This window comes from Scyliorhinus canicula, chromosome 4 (genome assembly GCF_902713615.1).
Source record: "Scyliorhinus canicula chromosome 4, sScyCan1.1, whole genome shotgun sequence".
In the NCBI taxonomy this organism is placed as follows: domain Eukaryota; kingdom Metazoa; phylum Chordata; class Chondrichthyes; order Carcharhiniformes; family Scyliorhinidae; genus Scyliorhinus; species Scyliorhinus canicula.
In genome coordinates, this window is record NC_052149.1 from 165443200 (window position 1) to 165470048 (window position 26849).

Genomic DNA, 26849 nt, shown 5'->3' on the forward strand with positions numbered 1-26849 from the left:
CAATGAGCTGCGAGTGTACCAGGACCTGGGTGCAGAGTTCAACAAGGTGAAGGTGGCCCTCTTTAAGAAGGGGGTGAAATTTGGTATGCTGCACCCGGCGCGCCTGTGGGTAACCTGTAAGGATCGGGAGCTGTACTTTGGAACTCCGGAAGAAGCGATGGAATTTGTCAGAGACAATGAGCTGGCAGGAGAAGGAGGATATTGAACTTTTCAGAAGATGCTCATTTTCTGTTCCTTTGGTTTGCTTTTGCATTTTGTTTGGGACCATTTCTCTGTTTTTTTGGTGGAAGATGATGGGTTGCTCATTTCTTTGTTGGGTGGGTGTTGTTAAGTTGGCACTGGGATAATGTGAGCGGGGCGGGTAGGATGCTAGGCTCCATGGGCTACCAGCGCAGACTAGTTCACGGAAACGCCGGGGGCGGGGGGGGGGGCTCGAGGAGATGCGGGACGTGGGCTGGAAGCTGGCCCAGGAGGGGTTATGGTTGATCAGCAGCAGCGGTGGGTGGGCACCAGGCTGATCACATGGAATGTCAGAGGGTTGAATGGGCGGTCATGAGGGCCCGTGTGTTCGCACATTTAAAGAGTTTAAAGGCGGACGTAGCTCTATTACAGGAAACACACTAGAAGGTTGTGGATCAGACCAGACTGAGGAAAGGATGGGTGGGGCAGGTATTCCATTCAGGATTGAATTCTAAAACAAGGGGGGTGGCAATTTTATTAACAAACGGATGGTGTTTGAAGTGGGGGTATAGTGGATGACTCTGGGGGGAGATATGAGATGGTGAATGGGAATTGGAGGGGATGCCAGTGGTGCTGGTGAATATTTATGCTCCGAACTGGGAAGATGTGGAGTCCATGAGGCGGGTGTTGGGGAAGATTCCTGATTTAGACTCGCATCGGCTGATAATGTGGGGGGGGGGGGGGGGGGGGGGGGGGGGGGTAATTTTAATACGGTTCTGGATCCAAGGTTGGATCGGTCGAGGGGGGGGGGTGAACTGTTGAGGTTTGGGAGGCCGAGGGCGAAGGACTTTTTCGTTCTTTTCGCATGTAAACAGGGTGTACTCCCGAACTGACTTATTTGTTCTAGACAAGGCCCTGTTGGTGGGGGTGGTCGACATGGAGTATTCAGTGATTGTCGGATCATGCGCCACATTGGGCGACTTGCGGGCGAATAAGGGTGGGGGCCAGCGCCCGCAGTGGAGGCTAGATGTGGGGCTTTTGTCGGACGAGGAGGTTTGTGAGCGGGTGAGGGCGACCATTCGACGGTGTGTGGAGCTGAACGACACAGGGGAGGTCTTGCCGGCCACCTTGTGGGAAGCATTGAAGGCAGTGGTGAGAGGGGAGCTCATCTCGATATGGGTACACAGGAAGAAGGCGGAGTGGGTGGAGATAAAAAGGCTAGTGGAGGAGATCTTGCAGGTAGCCAGGAGGTATCTGGAGGCCCTGGAGGCTGCTGAAGGAGCGGCAGAAGCTGCAGACGGAGTTTGGGTTGTTATCCACAGAGAAAGCAGTTGGGCAGCTGAGGAGGGCGAGAGGGATGGTTTATGAATATGTGTAGAAGGCGAGCAGCCGTGGGACGAGACAGGGGTACCCCCTCTCCCCACTGCTGTTTGCGCTAGCAATAGAGCCGCTGGCAATTGCTCTGAGGGCTTCAGGGGACTGGAAGGGGCTGATTCGGGGGGGGGGAGGGGGATCGGACCCGATGGCGGGGATGGACGGAATCATGGCAACCCTGGGGGAATTCGGTCGGTTTTCAGGGTCGACTTGGGAGCGGATGGAGGCAGTCTCATGTAGGGGCACCAGTCTGGGGGCATTGATAATGGCGCCTCTGCCGTTCCCGCCGGTGCGCTTCTCCATCGGTCCTGTAGTGGTGACGGCCTTCAGATTTGGGGACAGTGGAGGAGGCATGTGGGAGCAACGGTTTGGTCCCCAATATGTGACAACCATCGGTTTGCTCCGGGGAGGTTGGACGGGGTGGGGTATCAGGTATGGCGGAGGGCAGGGATTGAGCGGATGGGAGATTTGTTCTTGGAAGGGAGCTTCCCTGGCTTGAGGGCACTGGAGGAGAAGTTTGGGTTGACGAGGGGGAATGAATTCCGGTATATTCAGGTGCGGGACTTTTTGCACAGGCAGGTGCCATCTTTTCTACTCTTGCCACTTAGGGGGATCCAAGACAGTGTCTAGAGGGTGGGTGGGGGAGGGAAGTGTCTCAGATATTTACAAGGAGCTCATGGAGGCAGAGGAGACGCAGACTGAGGAACTGAGGCATAAATGGGAGGAGGAGTTGGGAGGGGAGATTGGGAAGGGCCTGTGGGCGAACGCGCTGAGCAGGGTTAATGGAACTAAAGCATGTGCCAGGCTCAGCCTGATTCAGTTTAAGGTCGTCCACCGGGACCACATGACAGTGTCCCGGATGAGCAGACTCTTCGGCGTAGTGGACAGGTGTGCAAAGTGTCTGAGAGGACCGCCAGACCATGTCCACATACTCACAAAAAAAAAGCGAGTAGGATGTTGGCGCACCAATTGAGGAAACAGGAAGCAGTGAGAGATATCGGGAAAATGAAGGATTGGGGGGGGGGGGGGCGTGTGTGTGTGTGTGTGTGTGTGTGTGTGTGTGTGCATGCATAAAGAGTGGTAGAGGGGCTGGAGGCAATGCAGATGGGCAAGGCCCCAGGCCCAGATGGATGTCCAGTGGAGTTCAATAAAAAGTTTTTGAGATCCTGGGGCCCTTGTTTAATGAGGCGAGGGGTGCTCCCCACAAAGCTATTGCAGGCCTCGATCACCTTGATTTTGAAGCAGGATAAAGATCTGGAGCAGTGTGGGTCATATAGGTCGATCTCACTGTTAATGTGGATGCCAAGCTATTGACCAAGATCTTGGCTTCAAGAATTGAGGACTGTGTGCCAGGGGAGGATCAGACGGGGTTCATTAAGGGGTTCGTTAAGGAGTGGCACCTGGCGGCTAATATTAGGAGGTTATTAAATGTGATAACGGTGCTCCCTAAGGGACGGGTGGTAGAGGTGGTGGTCACCACGGATGCGGAAAAGGCCTCCGATTGGGTGGAGTGAGAGTATCTGCGGGAGACTTTGGGGCAGTTTGGGTTTGGCTGCTGTACCAGGCACTGGTAGCGAGTGTGCGGACGAACCGGATCAGCTCGGACTATTTTAGGCTGCACCGGGGGACGAGGCAGAGTGTCCACTCTCCCCACTGCCCTTTGCCTTGGCTATAGAGCACTTGCGATGGCGTTACGAGTGTCGAGGGACTGGCAGGTGGAAGTTCGGGGGGAGGGGGTGGAACACAGGCATCTCAGAGGAATTTGGCCCGTTTTCAGGGGTCACGGTCTGTGCGGAGTCTGCACTTCTCCCAGTGTCTGCGTAGGTTTCCTCCGAGTGCTCCAGTTTCCTCCCACAAGTCCCTTTGGACATTCTGAATTCTCCCTCAGTGTACCTGAACAGGCGACGAGGAGCTTTTCACAGTAACTTCATTGCAGTGTTAATGTAAGCCTACTTGTGACAATAAAAGATTATTATTCTGATAAATTAAACATGGGGAAGAGTGAGGTCTTCCCAATCCAAGGCGAGCAGCAGGAGAAGAGATTGGGTGAGATGTCGTTTAAGGTGGTGGTGGTGGTGAGGGGTTTCGGTACTTGGGCATTCAGGTGGCGCTGGGGTGGGAGCAGTTGCATAAGTTACATTTGGCTTGGTTGGTTGTTCAGATGAAGGGGGACTTTAGGAGGTGGGATGCGCTCCAGTGGTCATTGGCGTGGAGGGTTCAGACAGTGAAGATGACAGTCCTCCCGAGGTTCTTGTTCGTATTTCAGAGCCTCCCAATCTTCATTCCAAGGTGTTTTTTTAGGAAGGTGAACAATAATTTCAGGGTTTATGTGGGCGGGTAAAGGCCCGCGGGTGAAGAAGGTGTTGCTGGAGCGGGGTCTGGGTTGGGGGTGGATAGAAGGGGCTGCCTCTCTCAAACTTTATAAATTACATCTGGGCGGCAAATAGGGTGATGGTCAGGAAAGGGGTAGTGGTGGAGGAGTTGGTATGGGAGTGGATGGAGGTTGCCTCATTCAAGGACACTGGTTTGGAGGGGCACTTAACGGCGCCTCTGCCGTTCTCGTCAGCCAGGTACTCCACAAGTCTGGTAGTGGTCGCAGTCCTCGGGTGTAGGGACAGTGGTGACAGCACATGGGGCTGGAGAGGGCGTTGGTTTGGGTACCGATATGTGACAACCACCGGTTTGCTCCAGGGGGGCTAGATGGGGGATTTTGGGGGTGGCAGCGGGTGGAGATCGAGCGATTTGGCGACCTGCTAAATGGGGGCTTTCCCTGCTTGGAAGAGTTGGAGGAGGAATTTGAGCTGCCCAGTCGGAATGGGTTCCATTACTTGCAGGTGAGAGACTTTGGGAGGAGGCAGGTACCGACCTTTCCCTACCTGCCGCCCCAGGGCCTACAGGATAGGATTGTGTTGAAAACTCGAGTGGGGGAGGGGAAGGTATCGGAAGTATTAAGGAGCTGATGGACTGGGAGGGAGGCTGGGTTATGGGAGGACGCCCTGAGGACAATCAATGCAACCTTGCGTGTGCCAGGCTTGGTATTATACACATATGACAGTGGCCCGGATGAGCAATTTGTTTGAAGGGGTGGAGGATAGGGGTGGGCGGTGTACCCACAAACCATGTCCATATGCTTTGGGCATGTCCGAAGCTTGGGGGATTCTGGCAGGGGTTTGCCAACGTCATGTCGGAGGTTCCGAAAGTAAGGGTGGTCCCGAGTCTAGAGGTGGCAATTATTGGTGTGTCAGAAGACCCGGGAGTCCAGGGTCAAGAGAGGCCAATGTCTTGGCCTTTGCCTCCCTGCTAACATGGAGCGACTCGGAACCCCCGGAGTGGGGAGTGTGGGTTAGTGACACAGTTGGGTTCCTCAGGCTTAACAGGCTCGATGCTAGGGTTTGCCCGGAGGTGGCAGCCATTTATTGACGACTTTGGAAAGGATTAAGTTGGGCACGGTGTGGGGTAGGTTGGTGAGGATTTGTTGTTGGGGTGTTGTTTATGTAAGCCATGCTGGCTGAGGTACTTTTCCTTGGTTGTAGTTGTTTATGATGCTAAAATTTATACTATAAATTACCAGCATCTGCAATATTTTGTTTTGTTTGCTAGATTCTTGGCTTTATGAATAGATGGATCGAATACAAATGTAAGGAAGTTATGTTGTTTAGTCCTTTGCGAAATTCAATTCTGAGCACCGCACTTTCGGAAGGATGCTAGAATGGTACTATGGAGAAGAGACTTTTGTTATGTGCTCAGAGTATAGAATTTGGGCTATTCACCTACCAGCACAACGCTTTAGGGAGAGGTTCAGTATAGGTTTTCAAAATCAGGAATCCTTTTAACAGAATAAAGAAAGAAAACCTGTTTCCAGTGACTGTTTCTGTTCCAGAAGGTTCGATAACCAGGGGATAGGAATTTAAGATGACTGGTAAAAGAGCAAGAAGAAACAGAAGGAAACTTTACGAAAAAACACTGATCTGGAATACACTGTCTGAAAAGGTGGCACAGTAAGATGTCTTACAGCACCAGGTTAAAGTCCAACATGTTTGTTTCAAACACTAGCTTTCGGAGCATTTCATTTTTATGAAAAGGTGGCAGAAACAGATTCTATAGTAATATGCAAAAGGAACTGGATATATACTTGAAGGGAAAATATTATCAGAGCTATTGGGAAAGAACAAGATGGGCCAAGTGGATTTCTTTTGTGCTGCAATCTTTCTTTAAAAAAAAAATTTAGAGTACCCAATTCATTTTTTCCAATTAAGGGACAATTTAGCGTGGCCAATTCACCCACATTGCACATCTTTGGGTTGTGGGGGATAAATCACACAAACACGGGGAGTGTGTGCAAACCCCACACGGAGAGTGACCCAGAGCCGGATCGAACCTGGGACCTTGGCACCATGAGGCAGCAGTGCTAACCACTGCGCCATCGTGATTGTGCTGCAATCTTTATGATATACGAAAATACAACCAACCTCATTGTATTTGTACTCATTTTATATTTCATTTGCATTTTTAAAAATTGTGGCAATCATTTCTTAAACTTTGCCAGTACCTTCTGATCAAACCTGTATGTGCCATACAACATACGTCTCTATTTTAGTTACTTGCTCCAATATTTTGTGTTACTGTTTCTTATATAGAACCACATATGCTACTTATTGGTCCTGTTATCATAAAAATATAAATCTTATTGAATCTGACTGCATTTCTCTCCATTACTTCCTTTGCATCTCAGCAAAATGAATAACCTCCTCCCAGTTATGAATTTATTTATTTTTTTCTTTAAAAACTAAATGTTTTTTTTTTAAAATTTAGAACGCCCAATTATTTTTTTTTCCAATTAAGGGGAAATTTAGTGTGGCCACCCACCTAACCCACACATCTTTGGGTCGTGGGAGTGAAACCCACGCAGATATGGGGAGAATGTGCAAACTCCACACAGTGTGACCCGGGGCCGTAGGCAGCAGTGCTAACCACTGCGCTACCATGCCGTGCCACCCTCCTGTTATGAATTTATATTGAAAATAGCAATATATATGAAACAGGATGCCAAGACCAAATATAAGAGGAAACTCTGTAATTTGACAATAACATGAATCCAAAGCTGTAAAGCTTTTATAAATACATGCATTCTGATGTTAGATCAAGCAAGGTGGGAAGAAGCTGGTGTGGAGTATAAAACATCAGCATAGACCAACTGAGCCAAATGGCCATTTTTCATGTTGCAAATTCTATGTACTTTAGTTAGTGAAGGGTTAAACATTACACTCAGTTTTAACACAATAAATCTCAAGTACCCGGTTCAGAGAAGGTGTCACTGACATCATCATCCTTGTCTTCCTCCTCATCATCATCATCGTCATCTTCATCGTCATCATTATCACTGTACTCATGCTCACTACCAAATCCTTCATCATGGTCCTCATCATCCTCCTCATCTTCATCATCTTCTGCTTCCTGCTCAATACTAGGAGACTGTTCATTCAAACCATCAGAAACAAATAAAGAATAATTGTGCTCTTCCTTTTTCTGAGTGTGACCAGAAACAGGTGGTGATAACATTTCCACTGCTTCAGTTTGAGTATTTGGGTCATTAGCTTCTTTGAATACTGTAGGCGTTTCATTGGAGTAAATACTTTCTGTATTCTTTTTCTCCAGTTTCCGGACTGCAGGTCCAATTACACTACAACAGGAATCATCTGGTAAGTCACAGTGCACCTGGGTAGCACCCAAAGTTGATTTACCAAGTGGTGCTGGATTGATCCATAATTTAGCCTTTTTAACAAAATCTTTGCTATCCACAAGAACAGACCCTATTTTGACGTTAAGGGGCTCAAGTTTGTTGCTGATGTCCACAGTTGCACTTGAAGAAACAGATTTGGCTACCATTTGGGTAGTCTCAGGTAAGCATGCATCTATACAGGGACTTCTGGCAGATGATACTGATGGTGCCACCCTGTTTGGGAGTTTTTTACCAACCAGAGAAGAGGTGAATGAATTTTGATTTAAACTCTTTAGTAGATCAGGATGATATAATGAATCCAAAACAGGCTGCGAATCTTCACAGTTTAGCTGGGCCAAAGTTGGGGTCCTGCTGATGACCTCTTCGTTTTGATAAGGACTGGAAAAGTCATCTAGCCCAAGGAAATCCACTTCCTTAGTTCCCCAAATGTCATAGCTAGTTAATTTGGTGTATTTTGTCAAGTCTTCCCAACATGTGTCCCACTGTTCCCAGTTTGAATTATAGGAAGGATCCGAATCTAGTAGTTCATTTAAAGGCTCGAAAATTTCAATGTCTTTACAATCTCCCAAAATAAGAGGATCATCTCTTGAGCTGTGAGTGTAAGTCATCTCTCTACCCTGAAAGAAATGAAAACATTCTATTAAAAACAAGACATTATGTACAAAAAAAATTCTTACAACAAATTTTCCCCTCCCACCCTGACGACAGAAAAAAAGTTTTATAATTAAATCAGGATATTATTTAATTACAATTGGAAGATTTGGTAGATTCAATTCTGCACAGTACTCTCAGACTGTGGCTCTGTTTGTTCCCAGTAGGTAAAGAAACCTTGGCTTATAGATGGATTTAAAAAAATACATTGCAGATTTTATTCATATTCTGTTTTAAATTCCCTTATTTCAGTTGGGCCAATAGAAGGGTCATGACATTTTGTACTGGTACCCCACAATCACGTGAAAAAATATATAAAAGTTCCCACTCCTATTGTTGTTCAATGATCCCTACTAGAAAATACAGGTATGGACTCTGAAATAGACAGAATTAGACCTTAACAGGGATCTTGCTCAAAGGGTTAATAGCCGCAAAACACACCATCCGGAACTAAATGTGAAGAATGGCCAGCTGTGCAAGAGTGTGGCTGAAATTGATGGAACTTTGGAAAAAAGCTTATGTCTTCAAGACAAATGGGGAGACAACTGGTTAAAAAAAATACAGATAACTACAAAAACTAAAATTAGAACGCAGCAAGTGAAACATCTAGAGCGAACAAGTTGCTGATTTGGTTGTATACTACAAATCTTACCAGTTCGTACATGAAATCAGGATCTGAATTATTCCCCAACAGATCTGTACTGGTTAAGGCCTGGTCTGGAAATGGGCGGATACAAAAGGCATCCCCAAACAGAGGATCCATTCCGCTAACATTGGGCTGTAAAATAAATAGTCACCCAAAGCATTAGTATAGTTTATTAAAACTATATTTTTCTGTACAGATTTAATTGCAGCAATCAAGCAGTTGTGCTAATTGTTGTGAATGATGATATGCTGTACCTCATTCTTGTTCCCCTGATTATTAAATTTCCTACTCTGATTTTTGAAATAACCTCCCATATTAAAACTCCACCACTCCAAATTCTTAATCATAATATAATTGTTAAGTTCCACACATTACAAAATTAGGTACGTTATGGAATCAAACGCATTGATGTTTAAGATGAAACTGCCAAAATTCAATTTACCTGTGAGCACTTAACAGCTTTCTTAAAGCAAGAGTGAAAGATCTTGACATGAAAAGCAGGTACTGGAATCAGCATTTTTTGCCAATTTACAAAATCAGCGTAGAAACCTGGTTGGAAGAGACTTCCGGTGACAGCAGGCGAGAGGCACACTGGAGGGCTCCCGCTCGGGAATAGAAATTTTGGGGTTTTAACACCCGGCCGAGGGGCAACGGAGGCTGAAAAATCTGTAAGAAGGCACAGTGAGGAGAAATGTCCAAGTTTGGGGAAAAAAACGGCCACGCAAAAGAGGATTAACGAAACTCTGCCAGTGAGTGGAAAAGTCAGCGCAGGAACTGTAAGGAAAGCGGAGGTTGGGGCACCAGGGGCGACCGCATTGCCTACAGTAGAAGAAATGACCACAGTGATGGCTGTGGAACTTGAAAAACAGTTCACAAAACACATGGAAGCGATGAAGGAGGAGATGGGGGTGGTATTGAAAGTGCTGGTGGAGGAGGCAATTGCCCCAGTGAGGGCAGGGGTATCAAGCGCAGCGGTGGAGGTGCGGGAGCAAGGTGAGACACTGAAGGAAGTGGAAGAGGCATTATCGCAGCACAGTGATCAACTCACAGATGGGGAAGGAGCCGCAGAAGGTGATAGAGACCAACAAGGGTCTGCGAGCCAAAATGGAAGACCTGGAAAACAGATCCAGGCGGCAGAATCTGAGGACAGTGGGTCTGCCCGAAGGGGTGGAAGGCCCGAGGCCGACGGAGTATTTTGCCACGATGTTGGCAGAGCTATTGTGGGAGGGGGACGATCCCTCCCGATATGAACTGGATCAGGCTCATCGGTCGTAGAGGCCTATACCACAGGCGAGTCAGCCGCCAAGAGTAGTAACTGTGTGTTTCCGTAGGTACAGTGTGAAGGAGAAGGTCCTGTGCTGAGCAAAGCAGGAGTGAGTGGTGCAATGGGCTGGAGCTGGTATACACATATACCAGGAATTTACAGTGGAGCTGGCGAGCTGCCTTCAGCCGCACTGCACGTCAGCAAGGTGCAGTGCGGCATAATATATCCAGCTAAGTTGAGGATGAACTACAAATAGAAGGATTTTTGTTTTGGGATGGCGGAAGAGTTTGCGAAGGCAGAAGGAATGTGGCAGAATTGAGAAATGGGACTGAGAGCGGGTCGTGTACCGATGTAGCCTCATTTAAGTTTATTTTTTTCACTTAGTGTTGGTGTATGTACTAAATGAATCGATGCTGTATATTTGGACAAGGGAAGAGTTGGGACTTTCATTTGCAATGATGGTTCTTTGGGGCTTGGGTGTGTATGCTGGGGTTGTGTGCTAAAGGGGATTTCTTGATTTTCCTGGGACCAGGCAAGGGGGAAGGAGACCCGGGCAGGGGCCTCCACGCTGGCCGGCTTAAGTGGTGGTGGTGGCAGGGGTGAAAAGGTGGGGGAAGGAACAGAGGTCAGGGGGAGGAGTTTACAAGAGGAGGTGGAGGTTGGGGGGGGGGGGGGGGGGGGGGGGTCTATAATTCATGGGTGTCATTCACGGTCCTCTTCCGGGGATTGGGTGGCGTTGAATATTGGGGGGGGTTTGGACTTGATATGTCAATGGTGACCGTAGGCGATTCCTGATTCCTTTCTCTTCTTTCCTTTTTTTCCTCCTTGGAAGGTTTCGTATTATTTGATGCTTTTTTGTCAGGCGGGCCGTTGTTGTTAATAAGGGGATTGTCATTGTATTCGTTACTGTTTGTTGGTGGGGTGTAAATTTTGAAAAAAGTGTGAAAATGGAGAATAAAAATATTTTCTTTTAAAAAAGAAACCTGGTTGGAAGGTTGCACATTTTGTTTTTTTCTTCCCAATAGTCCTAAAACTAGGTAGTTGGGAATAAGGAAAGGGAATAAAAAGAAACGGTGGTGGTATGGTGTAGAATATGTTAGTGTTACTGCGCTTATTATGTTGTGCGTTGTTTGAGGGCGGAGAATATCATTTCACTCTTCCACAGCATATATATCCCTAAATATAATGAGCCTATGCAAAATGAAAGCACGTTGCTTTTTCTGGCAATAGAGATATTTAGCTTATTTTTTGAAAATATAAATGAAGTTGCAACCAACAGCTGAGGAGGATGTGTAGCCTAACTAGCATAAAGGTAAAAGTTATTTCAGAGGAACTGGAAAAGAATGCAGAATGAGAGCGAGAGCAATCCTGTTATCATGATCCCATCTTGGCATGGTCCATGCTAGGACAAACGGCATGGAGATAGGAAGGAGATTATTTTTTTTTAATTAAAAAGGGATCCATATATGGCATTTTAAGTATTACTACCCGAGCCACATGCTAAATGGCGATGGCATAGGCAGATCATGAATGCGAATGTGTGGCTGAAAGACTGGAACAGGAAATAGATGCAGTTTTGGGACCTTGTGAAAATGATGTGAGTCTGGAGGTGAAAGAAATAGGAGATAAGAATACAGGCTAGGCCATGGTAAAGAACAAGGATAACATACATGACCAGGGAATAAATACGGTTTATTTAAAAAAACATGAAATGACCGTTAAAAATAGAGAAGGAACTACGATTAGACTAAGTAAACTGTCTGTACAACAGTATACACAGCTTCCAAAATAAAACTAGGGATTGGAGGCATAATCTATAATCAAGAACCAGATGTAGCACGGATAACTGAAACCTGGCTAAAGAACAGGACTGCTACCAAATATTGGAGGTTAAAGCATATTCAGAAAGGGTAGGAAAGAAGGACGGGATGGGGAATGTCACTAATTCAAGATAACAATGGCAGTAGAAAAGAGATGGTTGACAGAAGATTTGAAACAGAATTCATATGGATTAACAAAAATATAAAGAGGGTTAAATCACACTGATAGGAACATACGTGTCTTCATATTATATGAAGGATATAGGGGCACTGGTGTACGTACAAACAAATTTTACTAGAATGATAACTGAAAGATTATGCCTAGTAGGAATGATTAAACAGGCTTGTGCTCCTTTTTTCCAGAAAATAAAATCTGATAATGGTCTTCAAGACTATGAAAGGACTTAATAAGGTAGGTATACAAAATATTTTCCATTGTGAAGAGACCAGAACTGCCGACGTGATGGTCATCAATAAACCCAATAGATAATTGAAAATGCATTGCTTTGCCCAGTGTGCGTGAAGGTGGAATTCACTACCACAAGGAGTATTTCAGGTGGATAACATAGATGCCTACAAGGGAAAACCATATAAACACATGAGAGAAAAGGATAGAAGGATGGGATGAGATGAAGTACAGTGAGGAGGAAGCTCATGTGTACCATAAACAGTGATCTGGATCAGTTGGATTGAATGGCATGTTCCTTGGCTGTAAATACTAATCAATACCATACATATATAATTTTAAAGTAAAATTTGCTGGAAAACAAAATAATGTATCATAGCCTTCAAATATACTACCACCCATAATACAAGTAATTATAATTGTGATGAGAATTGCGACATTTAACTCATTTATCCTCTGGATTATAAACCAAGTTCAAATTCAAATTCATCTGCACAGCAGCACTGATAAGACATTAATATATCTGCATTAATTATCTCCCTTTATCAATAGTGCAGATTTCATTCTTGCCAATACCGTATTCATTCAAAAGCAGGTGGCAAAATCATAACCATTCTAATGTAGTATGAAACGCTAAAATATTAGTCCATGGACGCACATAGCAATATATATTATTTTTAAATTGTGAACTGTGACTCAAATACCTTCCCATTGCAAACAGACAATTACAGGAATGCTTCAAGTCAGGATCTGTATCGTAAAAGGTTGCAAGTCTACCTGCGGCATTGCCAAGCCCACATCTGCTTTATCGGAGATAATTTTTTTCTGCTGTTTCAGTTGAGTCGTTTCCAGTTTTAGTCAATGGTTGAAGTGATGCACAAGAATGTCAATAATAAGATTGACTGTCAGAACCCAAGTCACTGCATTGAAGTTCTTCCTCGTCAGATGTTCCTTTTAATTCACAAGCCTTACAGGAAATAAAGTTATATATATATACATATATAATTAGAACAAAGTCCAACATACTGTAGCATATTACTTAAATCACAAGATTAAATTCTGCACTTTTATTTCTTTGTATCAATTTTCTTGCCTTCTCTTCTGAAGACTAATTCCTGTTGAGATGCTCACAAACAGACTTTTATGTAAATTTGACTCTATTATAGCTCTAAAAAGATTTAAATTCTAATGTGCGATCTTAAGATCAACTTGCAGAAAAAATAGAATAGAGTGCCAACTGTCAGCAACATTTAACAGTAACAATTAGCAAAGATTTGGATATTAGAATCAAAGTTTTACAGCACAGAAAGAAACCTGTCCATCGCACCCGCGTAAACCATCAAGCACCTAACTATTGTAATCCCATTTTCCAGCACTTGGTCCATAGCCTTGTATGCAATGACATTTCAAGTGTTCATCTTAATACTTAAACGTTGAGGGTTCCTGCCTCTACCACCCTTTCAGGCAATGAGTTCCAGATTCCAACAACCTCTGGGTGAAAAAGTTTTTCATCACATCTCCTCTAAACTTCCTGCCCGTTATCTTAAATCTATGTTCCCCTGGTTATTGACCCCTCCACTAAAGGGGAAAATTCCCTTCCTATCCACCCTACCCATGTCCCTCATAAAATTATACATCTCAATCAGGTTCCCCCAACTCAGCTTTCTCTGCTCCAGGGAAAACAACCCCAGCCTATACAGCCTCTCTTGATAGCTGAAACGATCCAACCCAGGTTATATCCTGGTAAATCTCCTTTTCACCTTCTCTAGTGCAATCACTTCCTTTCTATAGTATGGTGACCAGAACTGTACTCTGGCTGGGGCCTAACCAGCATTTTGTACAACTCTAGCATAACCTAGCTGCTCTTATTTTCAATGCCTCCGCTATTAAAGGCAAGAATCCCATAGGCCTTCTTAACCACCTCATCTGCATGTCCTGCTGCCTTCAGACATCTGTGAATCTGCACACCAAGGTTGCTTTGATCCTCTGTACTTCCGAGGGTCTGACCATTCATTGTATATTCCCTTGCCTTGTTAGTCCTCCAAAATACATTACCTCACACTTTTCATGGTTAAATTCCATTTGCTACTCTTCTGCCCATCTCTATCATCCTGTAATCTAAGACCTTGCTCCTCACTATTTACCACACCACCAATTTTTGTGTCATCTGCGAGCTTACTTATCACACCTGCTACATTTACATCCAGATCATTAATGTAGAGTACAAAAAACAAGAACCCAGCACTGATCACTACGGAAAACCACTGGACACTGGCTTCCAGTCACAAAAACAACCTTCATCCCTCACCCTCTGCCTCCTATCACTAAGCCAGATTTGGATCCAGTTTGCCAAATTGTTCTGGATCCCATTGGCTCTTCCTTCATCAGGCTCCCACGTGGGACCTTGTCAAAAGCCTTACTAAAGTCTATGTAGACTACATCAGCTGCATTACCCTCATCTACACACATCGTCTCTCCAAAAAATTCAATGAAATTAATAAAACCATGCCGACTATCCTTGATTAATCCTTGCTTCTCCAAGTAGAGATTAATTTTGTCCCTCAGAATATTTTCCAGTAGTTTCCCTACCACTGAAGTTAGATTAACTGGCCTGTAATTTCCTGGATCGTCCCTACTTCCATTCGTGAATAATGGCACCACGTTAACTGTCCTCTTGGAGACCAGGAAGGGATCAGCCATGATCTGATTGAATAGCAGTGCAGACTCCAAGAGCTGAATTGCCTACTTCTGTTCCTAATTGCTATGTCCCTTTGTGCTCCAGGCCTCTGGTACCTCTCCTGTGGCCAGATAAGATATGATTTTTTTTGTCAGAGCTTCTGCAATCTTACCACCCACAGCAACCTGGGTTACATCTCAACTGGCCCCGGGGAATGAGCCACTTTTAGGCCCATTAAAACGGTTAATACCACCTCCCACTCAATGCCAAGTCATTCAAGTAAATCACAATGCACCTCCCCGATTTCTATACAAAGAACAGTACAGGAACAGGCCCTTCAGCCCTCCAAGCCTGCACCCATCATGATATCTGTTTAAAGTAAAAACAACTGCGCTTCCGGGGTCCGTATCCCTCGATTCCCATCCTATTCAAGTATTTGTCAAGATGCCACATAAACGTCGCCATCACACCTACTTCCACTACCTCCCCTGGCAGTGAGTTCCAGGCACTCACCACCCTCTGTGTAAAAAACACTTGCCTCGCACATCTCCTCTAAACTTTGCCCCTCGCAACTTAAACCCATGTCCCCTGGAAATTGAGTTTTTCACCCTGGCAAAAAGCTTTCAACCATTCTGTCCATGCCATTCATAATTTTGCAAACTTCTATCAGGTTGCCCCTCAACCTCAGACGTTCAACTGAAAACAATCCTTGTTTATCCAACCTCTCCTCATAGCTAATACTCTCCAGACCAGGCAATATCCTGGTAAACCTCATCTGCACCCTCTCCAAAGCTTCCATACCTTCTGGTAGTGAGGCGACCAGAATTGTATGCAATACTCCAACTGTGGCCTAACTAAGCATGGTTCTGGACAGCTGCAGCATGACTTGCCAACTTTTATACTCAATGCCCCAACCGATGAAGCCGTATGCCTTCTTGGCTACTTTACCCACCTGCGTTGCCACTTCAGCGATTGTGAACATGTACGCCCAGATCTCTCTGCCATTTACTGTCTACTTCCCACCTGCATTAGACCTTCCAAAATGCATTATCTCACATTTGTCTGGATTAAACTCCATCTATCATTTCTTGACTCAAGTCTCGAACCGATCTATATCCTGCTGTATCCTCTGACAATTCTTATCACTATCCGCAACTTCACCAGCCTTCAGGTCGTCCGTAAACTTACTAATCAGACCAGTGACATTTTCCTCCAAATCATTTACACATACTACAAACAGCAACGGTCCCAGCACTGATCCCTGCGGAACACCATTAGTCACAGCCCTCCACTCAGAAAGGCACTCTTCCACAACTACTCTCTGACTTCTATGACTGAACCTGTTCTGTATCTACTTGTCAGCTCACCTGTGATTCCATGTTACTTCACCTTTTGTACCAGTCTACCATGAGGGACCTTGTAAAAGGCTTTACTGAAGTCCATGTGGACAACATCCAATGTCCTTCTTTCATCAATCATCTTCATCCCTTCCTCAAAAAACTTGATCAAGTCAGTGAGACACTACCTCTCTCGCTAATAAGTCCATTTGTTTCCAAATGGAAGTCAATCCTGCCCCGAAGAATCCTCTCCAATAATTTCCCTATCACTGACGCACGGTACACCAGCCTGCAATTTCCTGGATTATTCCTGCCACCCTTCTTAAACAAAGGAACAACATTGGCTATTCTCCAGTTCTCTGGGTCCTCACTGTAGCCAATGAGGATACAAAGATTTCTGTCAAGGCCCCAGGAATTTCCTCCCTTGCCTCCCTCAGTATTTTGGGGTAGATCCCATCAAACCCCGAGAACGATCTACTTTACTGATTTTTACGACCTACACCTCCTCCCATTTGATGTAGACCTAACCCACACTATCTACATACCCTTCCCTAGACTCATCATCCACCAAGTCCTTCCCTTTGCGAATACTGATGCGAAATATTCATTTAATACCTCACCCATTTCCTCTGGCTCCACACATAGATTCTCTCCTCTGTCCTTGAGTGGGTCAACCCTTTCCCTGGCTACATTCTTGCTCTTTACATACATATAAAATGTCTTGGGATTCTCCTTAATCCTGTTCGCCAATGACTTTTCATGACCCCTTTTAGGCCTCCTGACTCATTGTTCAAGTTCCTTTCTACTTTCTTTATATTCCTCAAAAGCTTAATCTGTTCCCAGCCCTCTAGTCCTTACAAATGCTTTCTTTTTCTTTTTGACCAGGCTCATAATATCCCTGATTATCCAAGATCCCAAAACTTGCCATACTTATCCTTCAGCCCCACAGGAACACACCGGTCCTGAATTCTTATCAACTGACGTTTGAAAGACTCCCACATATCAGATGTTGATTTACCACCAACCTAAATTCTTCAGTTCCTGCCTAATATTGTTATAATTTGCCTTCCCTTAATTTAGCACCTTCATCCAAGGACAACTCTTATCTTTTTTTAAGAAAATATTTTATTCAGGAATTGAATTTCGGGCAGCACGGTAGCACAAGCGGATAGCACTGTGGCTTCACAGCGCCGGGGCACCAGGTTCGATTCCCAGTTGAGTCACTGTCTGTGCGGAGTCTGCACGTTTTCCCCGTGACTGCGTGGGTTTCCTCCGGGTGCTCCGGTTTCCTCCCACAGTCCAAAGACGTGCAGGTTAGGTGGATTGGCCATGATAAATTGCCCTTAGTGACCAAAAAGGTTAGAGAGGGGTTATTGGGTTACAGGGATGGGGTGGAAGTGAGGGCTTAAGTGGGTCGGTGCAGACTCGATGGGCCGAATGGCCTCCTTCTACACTGTGTATTCTAGGTTCTATGAATTTACATAAAGAAGCAAATTAAACAGAAGCAAAATTTTACAACGGAATAAATAATCAACACCCACACCCCTCCGACATATCCCCTCCTCCCATCCCCCTTCCCCATTTTAACCTCCCTCCCCCTTCTGCTGACACCTCAATCCTCCTTAAAGAAGTCAATGAACTACTTCCACCTCCGAGTAAACCCATCAACCGACCCCCTCAGGAGGAACTTGGCCTTCTCCAGCCTCAGAAATTCTGCCAGGTCGCTCACCCACACATCCGCTTTCGGCAGCTCAGAGTCCCTCCATTCAAGCAAAGTCCATCTCCAGGCTATCAGGGAAGCAAAGGCCAAAACATCGGCCTCTCTCACCCCCTGGACTCCAGGGTCTTCCAACACCCCAAATATCACTCCTCTGGACTCGGGGGCACCTTTACCACCAACATCTCGGACATTAAGTCCGCAAACCCCTTCCAGAACTCCTTTAGTTTCGGACATGCCCAAAACATGTGGACATGATTCGCAGGCCTCCCCGCGCACTGCCCACACCTATCCTCTACTCCTTGAAAGGCAGCACGGTAGCACAGTGGTTAGCACAGTTGCTTCACAGCTCCAGGGTCCCAGGTTCGATTCCCAGCTTCGGTCACCGTCTGTGTGGAGTCTTCACATTCTCCTCGTGTCTGAGTGGGTTTCCTCTGGGTGCTCCGGTTTTCGCCAACAGTCCAAAAATGAGTAGATTAGGTGGATTGACCATGCTAGATTGGCCTTAGTGCCAAAAAAGATGGGGATGGGTTACGGGGATAGGGTGAAGGTGTGGGCTTGGTAAGGGGCTCTTTCCAGGGGCCGGTACAGACTTGATTGGCCAAATGTCCTCCTTCTGCACTGTAGTTTCTATATTCTATTCGCGCAGCCATGAGATGCGCCCTATGGACTACTTTAAACTGAATAAGGCTGAGCTTCACACACGCTAAGGACCTCCACAGAGCTTCCTCCCATGTCCTGAGCTCCACTTCGACCCCGCCCCCCCCAAGCTCCTCTTCCCACTTCATGTCCCCATAGGGGACCCCTCCCAACCCATCAGTTCCTTGTAGACTTTGGACACCTTCACCTCCCTCGACAACACCTTATCCTGCAGCCCCAAAGGTGCCAATCTGGGAAAGGACTGCACCCCTTTCCTCACGAAATCCCTGACCTGCAAGTACCTGAAATCATTCCCCCTGGGCAGCTCATACTCCTCCTCAGGTCCTTTAACTTCACAAAGCTGTCCCCTACAAACAGGTCCCGGAATGGCTCAATCTCCTGCTTGCCGCTACCCTCGAAACCTTATATCTAGCCCCCCCTCTCCCCCTCCCCAGTCCAAAAAAGTCCTTTTGACCTGCGGGGTCTTCCCCCGCCCACACAAACCCAGAGATCAGCGCTTTGAATGGTTGTCCATGTACAGTGAAACTCCCCCCTCCCCTGCACAATCTCTCTCCAGTACCCATGACGCTCTAAGCATTATTGCCAATGGCTCTAAAGCCAAGGCAAAAAGCAACTGGGAGAGCATGCACTCTTGTTCTTCACACGATGCAGCCCGAAATATCCTGAGCTCACCTGGTTCAACTGCACACTTGCGACCGCTGCCCTACACAGCAACCAGACAGTCCACAAACACCTGCCCGAACCCAAACCGCCCCAGCACCGTTTCCCCCCTCTATCTAGCCTCAAACTATACCCTCACCAGCAACGGCCCCAGCCGGGGGCTCCAATTCATACAACCTCCTATAAAAAGCCTCAAATGCCCCATTCACCCCCCACCGGGTCCAGCACCACCCTTGCTGTTCCGTCATTCAATCTACCAATCTCCCTCACCGCCTCCTGCTTCTTCAGCTGATGGGCCAACATCCTGTTCGCCTTCTCCCCATACATTGACCTCCTCGGCCACCGCAACTGCACCACCGCTTCCCAGTGGACACCAATCCGAACTCCAACTAGAGTCTCTGCCACTCCCTCAACATCCCTGCCCCTGGGGCCTCCGAATACCTCCTGTCCACTTTCAGAAGCTTTTACACCAGCCTTACAATCTCTGCCCGTTCCGCCTTCTCCCTATGTGCACGAATCGAATAATCTCGCCCCAAACCACCGTCTTGAGTGCCTCCCACAGCATGGCAGCCGTGACCTCCTCTTATCGTTCAGCTCCACTTCCTCTTGAATGTTCCCCATCCACTTCCTCCTGCAAGCACCTTTCCCAATATCGATCCCTTCCCCCCAGCTTTCACACCACCCACCACCACACTCTTGTTCACTAGCCAACCTTCACTTGCTAATGCGGAGGCTCCTGCCCGAGCCCCCACTTCCTCCCATTCCCTTCCACCATAACCGAGTCTCAGAAAAACCAACAAGACCGATGCAAAACCGTGCCCCCAGAAAACAGACATAAATCCAAAGCCCAATACACTTGTAACCAACTATAAACAAGGGTAAACTACACTCCTCCATTCAAATAAAGGCCAACATGGTGTTGTTGCATGAGACCCATTTGAGGGTGAAGAATCAGGTGAAGGTGGGGTGAGTCGAGAGTGTCACTCAAGGTTTGACAGTAAGGCTTGGGGGAGGGGGAGAAGAGATAGCGGTATTGGTGGGCAAGAGGGTGAAGTGTCAGATGGAGAAGTTGGTGGCGGATCAGGGCGGCAGATACGGGATAATGACGGTGCGCTAGAGGGGTGGTTGGTGGTACTGGCGAGTGTATATGGCCTCCAACTGGGACAATGCGGGATTTGTGAAGAGGATGCTATGTGCCATCCCAGATTTGGACACCCACGAGTTGATAGTGGGGGAGCAAAGGCATTGTTTGGGCTCATGGGGGAGAAGGGAGGAGTGGATCAGTGGAGGTTTTTGCATCCAACAGAATGGGAGTATTTGTTTTTCTCTCCAGCAGGCGGCACAATAGCACAGTGCTTAGCACTGTTGCTTCACAGCGCCAGGGTCCCAGGTTCAATTCCCGGCTTGGGTCGCTGTCTGTGCGGAGCCTGTACGTTCTCCCCATTTCTGCGTGGGTTTCTTCCGGGTGCTCCAGTTTCCTCCCACAAGTGCAGAAAGTAGTGCTTGTTAGGTGAATTGGACATTCTGAATGCTCCCTGTGCGTACCCGAACAGGTGTAGCGTCTAGGGGATTTTGACAGTAACTTACTTGAAGTGTTAATGTAAGCCTACTTGTGACAATAATAAAAATTCTTATTACACAGGGTGTATTCAAAGATTGCTGTTTTCATGGTGGGAAAGGCACTATTGGCTGGGGTTAGGAGGTCAGAGTACTCAGCAATCGTGATTTCAGATCACGCTCCGCATTGGATGGATGTGATTTTGGAGAAGTGGGCAGCCCAGAGGCCAGGATGGAAAATGGACGTGGGGTTGTTAGTGGACTGGAGCTTCTGTGACAAGATTGGGAAAGTGATTGAGGAGTATGTGGGGTTTAATTGCACAGGGATCTCACATTCAGTGGTTTGAAGGCGGTAGTGAGGGGGGAGGAATCTTGTTCAAGGCTAAGGTGAATAGGGAGGAGAGGGAGGAATGCCAAAAACTGAGATTTTGGAAGTGAATGGGAGGTACGCGGGGGACCCGGACTTGGGTCTTCTGCCGAAGAGAAAGGAGTTGCAGGCAACGTTCGACCACGGGAAAGCGGTGTCAGTTGAGGAGGGCAAGGGGGGCTATTTACAAATACAGGGCGAAGGCAAGACGTATGCTAACCAGTCTGCTCCGGGTGAGGCAGGTATGGAATAAGACAGGGAAGTTTATTCAAAAACTTTATTTTTAAGTTTTAAGTACCCAATTCATTTCTTTCCAATAAGGGTCAATTTAACCTGGCCAATCCACCTACCTTGCACAGCTCAGGGTTCTGGGGTGAGACCCATGCAGACACAGGGGAGAGTGTGCAAACTCCACACGTTTGCGGTGTCGATGGTAGCCATGATATGGAGATGCCGGCGTCGGACTGGTTTTTCAAACTGGTGCATGAAGATGTTGGCATATTGAGGTGCGAATTTGGTCCCCACGGCTGTTCCGTGTGTCTGGAGGAAGAACTTGTTGACGAAGGTGAAGACGCTGTGATCCAGAATGAAGCGGATGAGTTGCAGAATTGCATCTGGAGATTGACAATTGTCAGTGTTGAGTACTGAGGCTGTTGCAGCAATGCCATTGCCATGGGGGATGCTGGTGTAGAGTGCCGAGGCGCCCATTGTGATGAGGAACGTTCCTGGTTCAACTGGTCCATAGGTGCTGAGTTTCTATAAGAAGTCCGTCATGTCACGGCAGAAGCTGGGCGTTCCTTGTACGATGGGTTTCAAGATGCCCTCGATGTAGCCAGAGAGATTCTCACAGGGACCCATTGCCTGATATGATAGTACTGCCTGGTGTGTTCACCTTGTGTATCTTCGGGAGGGAGTACATCGGATGAGAGCACGTAGGTGCTCTGAAGGTCTGGATCCAAGGTCTTGATCAGTCTCTTGAGTTGGCGGATGTGTTCCTTGATCGGATCTGCCAGTCCAACCTCCACAAGGCCAGTGACCCGGGGGTGGGTTCGAACCCGGGTCCTTGGCATCATGAGGCAGCAGAGCTAACAACCGCACCACCTGGCCCTCCTAAGGCAGGGAAGTTGGTGGTGGCTCCAGAGTAGATTCATAAAGTATTTGCGGAATTTTATACGGACTTGTATAGGTTGTAGCCAACGGAGAAGGAATGGGGAATGAGGGAATTTCTGGATGGGTTGGAGTATCTGAGGCTGGGATAGGAGGATAGGGCAGGATTGCAGGATCCGGTGGAGGAGCAGGAGGTGAAGGAGGCGATTGGGAGGATGCAGGCAGGGAAGGTGGCAGGGCCCAATGGGTTCCCGGTCAAATTTTATAGGAAATGTAAGGACAGGTTGGCACCGTTGATGGTGGGAATGTTTGAGGATGCGATGAGAAGCGGCGTCTTGCCGCAAACGATTGGGCAGGCTTCTGTCTCGCAAGGAATCGGTGGAGTGTGGGTTGTATAGGAATATATCTCTGCTGAATGTAGATGCCAAGATACTGACAATGGTGCTGGCACTACAGTTGGAAGGGTGTCTCCTGAAAGTGATTGGGGAGGGCCAGACGGAATTCATGAAGGGAAGACAGTTGCTCTTGAACACGAGGAAGTTGTTGAATGTGGTCCTTTCTCCAGCAGTAGGAAGGGAAATGGAGGTGGTGGTGGTGGCCCTGGACACAGAGAAAGCGTTTGATCAGGTAACGGGGTTATTTGATGGTGGTACTGGAGAGATTTCAGATTGGGTCGTAGTTTGTGGCGTGGGTGCAACTGCTGTATAAAGAACCGATGGCGAGTGTGCACACTAACAGCATGAATTCAGGGTACAAGGCAGGGATGTCCGATGTGCCCTCCTTCTATTTGCATGGGCTATAGAGCTGAGGAGCTTGATATTGTGGAAGGAGTGGATCAGAGGGTGTCCCTAAATGCCGATGATCTGTTGTATATTTCAGAACTGAGCGCTTCGGTGGGGAGTATAATGGAACTGCTCCAGAGATTTGGGAGTATTCATGGTATAAATCGAATCTAGGGAAAAGCGGATATTTTATGGTCTCCCCGCCAGGAGTGGGAACAGGAATTGGGGGGGCAGTGGAGGGAGGCTTTACTTTAAGTTTAGGAGGGTGGTCTGCAGAGTGGACAGCAGGTATAGGAAGGACGTGGAAGCTTTGGAACGGGTGCAGAGGAGATTTACCAGGATGTTGCCTGGTATGGAGGGAAAATCTTTTGAGGAAAGGCTGATGGACTTGAGGTTGTTTTCGTTAGAGAGAAGAAGGTTAAGAGGTGACTTAATAGAGGCATACAAAATGATCAGAGGGTTAGATAGGGTGGACAGCGAGAGCCTTCTCCCGCGGATGGAGGTGGCTAGCACGAGGGGACATAGCCTTAAATTGAGGGGTAATAGATATAGGACAGAGGTCAGAGGTGGGTTTTTTACGCAAAGAGTGGCGAGGCCGTGGAATGCCCTACCTGCAACAGTAGTGAACTCGCCAACATTGAGGGCATTTAAAAGTTTATTGGATAAGCATATGGATGATAAGGGCATAGCGTAGGTTAGATGGCCTTTAGTTTTTTCCATGTCAGTGCAACATAGAGGGCCGAAGGGCCTGTACTGCGCTGTATCATTCTATGTTCTATGTTCTAGGTGTGGGGGGCCAGGCCTCCCAAACTTTCTGTCTTACTATTGGACGGTGGGAAGTTGCAGGGCTGGAACAAGGAGAGGGACAGCTCTTGTGGGTAACGATGGAGGTGGGTTCTTGTAGGGGGTCGGGGGTGCTGGCGCTGGCAATGGCGCCACCCCTACTGGCCCCAGGGAAGTATACGGCGAGTCCGGTGGTGGTGGCCACATTGAAGATTTGGAGGCAGTTTAGACATCACTTTAATATGGGGACTGGGACAGTGGGGATGCAAATTGGGGGCGGAACCATGGGTTCGAACCGAGGAGGATGGGGAGTGGGACGGGGAGGGGGGCGGATTTATGTGAGGATTTTGGAGATGGATACGGTGCCCATGGAGAGGGCTTCAGCAAAGTGGGAGTAAGGGTTGTGGGTGGCACTGGAAGAGGGACTGTGGTGTGAGGTGCTACGCAGGTGAATGCCTCAACTTCACGTGAAGGTTGGGGCTGATATAGCTGCAAGTTGTGTACAGGGCGCACCTCAAAATCAAGGACGACCCGACTGTTTAAAGGGGTGGAGGATGTCTGTGAGTAATGTGGGAGGGGACCCGCAAACCATATTCATATGTTTTAGTCCTGCCCTAAGCTGGAGAGGCTCTGGAGGACTGTGTTTAGTACAATCTTGGGGGTCTTATATGCGGATGTGGAGATATATTCGGGGTGTCAGACCGGCCCGAGCTGGGGTGTCTTTGCCTTCATCTTGCAGATCACTCGTAGGTGGATCTTGTTGGGATGGAGGTCAGCTTCCCCACACTGTGCCTCAGTGTTCGAGAACAAAGGGCGGGCACTCTCCCTTTTTTCCCTTATCCAAGCCTGCTGGAGTTTTGAATATTGAACATTTGTTGAATACTTTTTTTTTAATCTTCCAGTTCCACACACAAATTGCCACATTGGTGCCTAATGGGCACTACTCTTACCCTGGTCAACCTCCTGCCCTTAATATACTTGCGAAACAGCTTTGAATCATAGAATCCTGACAGTGCAGAAGGAGGTCATTTGGCCCATCGAGTCTGCACCGACCCTTGGAAAGAGAACCCCATCTCCACACTATCCACGTAACCCTACTAAGGGACAATTTAGCATGGTCTACCACCTAACCTGCACATCTTGCGAGTGTGGGAGGAAACTGGAGAACCCGGAGGAAATCCACGGAGTTGCGGGAAGAACAAGCAAACTCCACACAGCCAAGTCACCCAAGGCAAGAATTAAATCCAGGTCCCAGATGCTGTGAGACAGCAGTGATAACCACTGTGCCACCCTTTAGTTTACCCACCAATGCTTTTTCATGCCCCCTCTTCACTCTCCTAATTTCTTTCTTTAGTAACCCCCTACACTTTCTATATTCCTCTAGGGCTTCCACTGTTTTGCACCCTCCCTTTTTTCCCTTATCAAAGCCTGCATATCCCTTCACATCCAGGGTTCTCTGGACTTATTGCTCCCGCCCTTCACTGTCATGGGAACATATTGGCTTTGTAGGCTCTCTTTTTCCTTTGCGAATGAATCCCATTGCTCTGACGTAGATTTTCCTACAGTTAACTTTGGTCAGATCCTGTGTAATTTTATTAAAATTGGCCCTCCTCCAATTAAGAACCTTAATTTCTGGTGCATCTTTGACCCTTTCCACAACTACCTTAAATACTACTGAGTTATGGTCATTGTTTCCAAAAATACTTCCCCACTGAAACTTAATCCACTTGCCAGGCTTGATTCCTTAAAGATAGATCCAGCACCACCCCCTCCCTTGCAGGACTTTCTACGCACTGGCATAAAAAGCTCTTCTGGATACATTTTAAGAATGGCGCCCCCTCTCAGCCACATTGACTATCCCAGTTAATATTGAACAAAAAAAGGTACAGCACAGGAACAGGCCCTTCAGCCCTCCAAGCCTGTGCCGACCATGCTGCCCGTCTAAACTAAAATCTTCTACACTTCCTGAGTCCGTATCCCTCTATTCCCATCCTAGTCATGTATTTGTCAAGATGCCCCTTAGAAGTCACTATCGTCCCTGCTTCCACCACCTCCTCCGGCAGCCGAGTTCCAGGCACCCACTACCCTCTGTGTAAAAAAACTTGCCTCTTACATCTCCTCTAAACCTTGCCCCTCGCACCTTAAACCTATGCCCCCTAGTAATAACCCCTCTACCCTGGTAAAAAGCCCCTGACTACCCACTCTGTCTATGCCCCTCATAATTTTGTAGACCTCCATCAGGTCGCCCCTCAACCTCTGTCGTTCCAGTGAGAACAAACCAAGTTTATTCAACCGCTCCTCATTAGCTAATGCCCTCCATACCAGGCAACATCTTGGTAAATCTCTTCTGCACCCTCTCTAAAGCCTCCGCATCCTTCTGGTGGTGTGGCGACCATAATTGAACACTATACTCCAAGTATGGCCTAACTAAGGTTCTATACAGCTGCAACATGACTTGCCAATTCTTATACTCCCAATGCCCCGGCCCTTGAAGGCAAGCATGCCGCATGCCTTCTTGACTACCTTCTCCACCTGTGTTGCCCCTTTCACTGACCTGTACACCTAGATCTCTCTGACTTTCAAAACTCTTGAAGGTTCTACCATTCACTGTATATTCCCTACCTATATTAGTCCTTCCAAAATGCATTACCTCATTTGTCCGGATTAAACTCCATCTGCCATCTCTCCGCCAAGTCTCCAAACGATCTAAATCCTGCTGTATCCTCTGACAGCCATCATTGCTATCCGCAATTCCACCAACCTTTGTGTTGTCTGCAAACTTACTAATCAGACCAGTTACATTTTCCTCCAAATCATTATATACTACGAACAGCAAAGGTCCCAGCACTGATCCCTGTGGAACACCACTAGTCACAGCCCTCCAATCAGAAAAGCACCCTTCCATTGCTACTCTCTGCCTTCTATGACCTAGCCAGTTCTGTATCCACCTTGCCAGCTCACCCGATCCCGTGAGACTTCACCTTTTGTACCAGTCTGCAATGAGGGACCTTGTCAAAGGCCTTACTGAAGAAGTCCATATAGACAACATCCACTGCCCTACCTGCAATAATCATCTTTGTGACCTCTTCGAAAAACTCTATCAAGTTAGTGAGACACAGCC

General features: G+C 47.1%; 1 protein-coding gene across 7 annotated transcripts in view; it reads right to left on the reverse strand.

Annotated features, from left to right (window-relative positions):
* The window catches only part of crebrf (creb3 regulatory factor), an 84800-nt gene that overhangs the window by 43663 nt on the left and 14288 nt on the right, over positions 1-26849 (reverse strand). For 5 of the 7 annotated variants that reach the window (XR_005460440.1, XR_005460439.1, XM_038795479.1 and 2 more), the window contains exons 2-4: positions 12859-13048; positions 8598-8723; positions 6849-7911 (exon numbers count right to left, since the gene is read on the reverse strand). Coding sequence is in view for 5 of the 7 variants with exons in the window: in XM_038795479.1 (XP_038651407.1) it covers positions 6849-7911; positions 8598-8723; positions 12859-12867 (1198 nt within the window). In the remaining 2 variants the exon portion in view is untranslated. The remainder of the gene's footprint in view (positions 1-6848; positions 7912-8597; positions 8724-12858; positions 13049-26849) is intronic. The other 2 variants (XM_038795481.1, XM_038795482.1) reach the window with 2 other exon arrangements.